We start from the raw sequence: 3923 nt of genomic DNA on the forward strand, positions 1-3923 counted from the left end.
AAATATTATTATTATTAATCTCATGATAATATTTATAACATTAGTGGATTGAATAAAATAGTGATATAAACAAAATAATGGCGAAATACATTTTTTTAATGTATTGACAACTTATCTAATTTTCAATACATTATTTAAAACATATCTTACGTTGAATACGTTTAGGCATAACCATAAATTATATTTTAAACAATAATAGTAGTGCATATTAAAAAATGAGCTACATCCCTTCCCATGACAAAATCATTTGACCGCCACTGCGTCGACGTGCTGTGTTCTAATAGAATCGATCAAGAAGTTAAGAGCACCGTCATCACGTTGACAAGTACTCGTATAACCGATATAGCTAACGATATAGCAGAAGTGTGTATATTTTGTGTTTTATATATAACACTTATAAAAATTGAGATGTAAAAAAAATAGCATAATATCTGCATATGACTGGCGAGAAAGATAATATAAAATCATTAAAGTCCTAATCGTAAAATATTGATGAAATAATTTACGTTGAAAAACTATCTAGTATGCTTATATTAGTTATATTTAAAAATATTGATTGTATAATTTAAATACAAATATTGTAAATTATACAATATACATAATATTATTATATATGCTATTATCAAAATGTTCAATTTTATATTTATATATTTCATTGAATAAATGTATATTTTTAATAAATCGTTATTTTGTTTTACTACAATATACAACATGCATACAATATTACCCATATAATTAATGGATCAAATTTATGGGATATGAATACGTCATATATATTTAAAAATTTTACAAACGTAAAATTTATCAAGTATAGTTTGTGTATATTTCAAGCCAAACAGCAGCAAACGAGATTTATCGTGGTTGAAATATGATAGTTTGTTGATTTCATTCATTACAATTTATTTAATTCAGCTTATAATAGTATTGGAAGTATCTATAAGTAAATTTCAATTTTAAGAACAAAATAAAATAATATTGTTTTAGAACTAAAGAAGGTTTCTATTTATTATAACTATTTTATAATAATTCCTATTGAATAAACAAAATCACATATTATTTATCACATGTATACAATCAATTAATTTGTTTGTCTACTGTTGGTTGAATTGGTATCGGCCGCAGCTGTTGCAATCCATTGGACGCTGTTTGCAGATTTGTTGTTGTTGATACAGCTGTTGTCGCAGAGCAGCGCTCATTCCGTTTTCCATGATTTTCTGAAGATTTTGTCCAATTTCCCTCGCTAATTTTTCGTTAGTATTATTTGGTAAATCGAATTTTCCAATATCGTATCTGAGGCCTTCAAATTTAATGTTAGATTCTTCGACGATGAATTTGTAAACACCGTTTTCCTGTGATACGCGTTTCATGACGGCACTAGCAACAATGTTTTGGGCGTTGAATTTCACGTTATTTATGTTGACCTGTTGGTTTGATTTTTGGGCAACAATATCGGATTCCCACGTGGGTTGTTTAGCTAACACAACCTTGACTTTCAATTTGTAACCGTTTCCAGATTGGTTTTGACGGAAAGCGACATACTGGACAGACCTCTTTCTGTTGTATTGATTCCTGGATTGATCGTCATTCCATGAATGAGATTTAGCGAAGGAAACAGTGAGTTGAGATTTTTTGTTTTCCATCACCAAGTTGAGTTTGTTGTTCAATGGCATGTCAAAGGTAGATTCGATTTCAGATCTTAAACATCCGACCAAACCGTTGTAAGAGTTGTCGATCATTTCACTTTCAATTTCTGTGTTTAATAATTGAACGTATTTGGTTTCAATTGCTTCCTTGATCGATTGGTTTTCAGAAGAGTTTTCGTTGTTTTTGTAGGCAAGTTGAGCATTTTCGTTGCGAGAATGAGCGTAGTTGCGGTTGCGGTTTTCTAATTCGGTGGATACGTTCATATCAGTGTTGAACATGTTCAAATTGAATGATTTTTTCAATCCATTGTTAGAATTAAATTTAGCCTTCACTAACAAATTTTTGAAGAAGTATTCCAAATCGACCTAACCAAATGTATAAAATATTATAATTGATATATTTAAATTAAGTATAATTCAAATACAAATTTATACTTACGCAATTCCTCTCTGTGTTTAAATACATGGATTTGACAACACCGTAGTTGAGACCATAGACATTGCTTTCATCGATATTAAAGTATTGTTGATGATCCATTGGCAGAGAGTGTTTTCTTAAGGCAAGTGATTCTTGAGCTTGATTGGTTTGGATGGTTCCGTTACGAGCAGCATATTTATCAAAGATGGTAAAAAATCTGACCATTTTCTGTGCGACCTGAAGTCCGATTTCGTTCGATAAATCATTATTGTGATGGTCCTTGACATAATCTTCTTGTGAGTCTGACTCTGAAGAGACTGAAAATCCGTAATTTTGACTTGCGTGGTTTTTGTTGTTCGATCTCTGTTGGGTAAGTTCTTCTTGGCTTTGTTGGTCAAAGTTTCTAGAAACCTGTGATCTACTCCATTTGTTTTCGCTTTCGAATACTTCCTGGCTGTTTTGTATAATTGGTTGGTTTTGACTGTACTTGTTCATTGAACGATGAGGAATTTGAGTATTCCAGTTAGTTTCGCTGAACTCATTCAAGCCTTGGTTGTTTTGTTGGTATTTATTGTCAATAGACCTCTCGTTAGAGCTTTGTTGGTTGTTATTGCGCTGATGGTTCAATTCTCCATTGCGTTGTTGGTATTGATTTGCACCATAGTTGCTATTGTACTGATCATAACGTTCATTTGTATATCCTTGAGTGTTGTGTTCAGATTCTGTATGTGTATTGTGGTGATGATGAGTAGACACTAGAACAAATAGACATAATTTAAAAAATATATTTAATATTATCATTGATAAGTATACTATATAATTATATTATAGTATACCTAATATTATATTATAATCAATGATAAAATGAATATTTTAACGTCGTTAGTACCATATGGTAAATGAATTTATGCCATGTCTAAGCAATTTATATATTAAAAAATTATTCACCTAAGTTAACTATTGACTTATATTATAACTGTTAACTTAATTGAAACAAAAAAAAAAATGTAAAATATTGTTATATTTATCAACTTTTTATTAAAAATATTATGCTTATATTATAAAAATGAATTAAGTTTTTAAAGTAAAATCAAATTATATGTTATAAGCTATTATAAAAATAAACAAATTAAATTTATTTATTAAATTAATAATAATACTTACGGGCTTCTGAGCCTACTAAGGCTACGAATCCAATCACGACAACGGCTAAAAGCTTCATGGTAAGAGAGTTCCTTGCAGTTGTTCAATTTGCATCAAACAACTGATGAATGATAATCTTTGAATAGTGCAGCCCCGTTATATACTAATTTTTTTTCAAATGTGATGATAAGTAATCAATATTATTTGATTTGATACAATTTTAGGTAGGCGTTTATATATTTATGCATGTTATCTATATAAAAAAAATGCACAGGTCACAAAATAACGATTACCTTTAATATTATTTCCATCTACAGTTATAGCTGATTGGCAGTTTTAAATTGCAAAAAAAACATACGTTTAAAAATAATATTAATTGTACGTTTGAGTTTGAGTATGTTGTAAGATTTACGTAAATTGATTTACTAACACCTATAAGTTTTTAAAAATATTAGACTTAAACCTTGTCATAGAACATTTAGGGGTTGTTTTAGATTCTATAGTATATAGGTACATCAAATACTGAAACTAATTTTAATTATTTAAGTAAAATGGGCAAGTGAGTGCCATAAAGTGGATCACTATAATAGTTGAATTAAATTATTTATTTATATGTTTAATATATATAATTGTATACGAAAAATAGCTCCAAGCGGATAAGATCTGTCTATAAATAACTGATTTCATAGAATTTTAATTTGAGATACATACAAAAAAAA

At 28.9% G+C, this 3923-nt stretch overlaps 1 protein-coding gene across 1 annotated transcript; it reads right to left on the minus strand.

Annotated features, from left to right (window-relative positions):
• Window positions 1-1018: 1018 nt before the first annotated feature.
• On the minus strand, window positions 1019-3318 carry LOC113549131 (putative uncharacterized protein DDB_G0282133). Its single transcript, XM_026950298.1, is given in 4 exon segments — window positions 1019-2009; window positions 2083-2816; window positions 3226-3300; window positions 3303-3318. Coding segments are annotated over 4 exon segments (1743 nt in total). The 3' UTR covers window positions 1019-1091.
• Between the last annotated feature and the right edge of the window lie 605 nt (window positions 3319-3923).

The sequence above is a fragment of the Rhopalosiphum maidis genome, chromosome 1 (genome assembly GCF_003676215.2).
Source record: "Rhopalosiphum maidis isolate BTI-1 chromosome 1, ASM367621v3, whole genome shotgun sequence".
NCBI classification, from domain to species: domain Eukaryota; kingdom Metazoa; phylum Arthropoda; class Insecta; order Hemiptera; family Aphididae; genus Rhopalosiphum; species Rhopalosiphum maidis.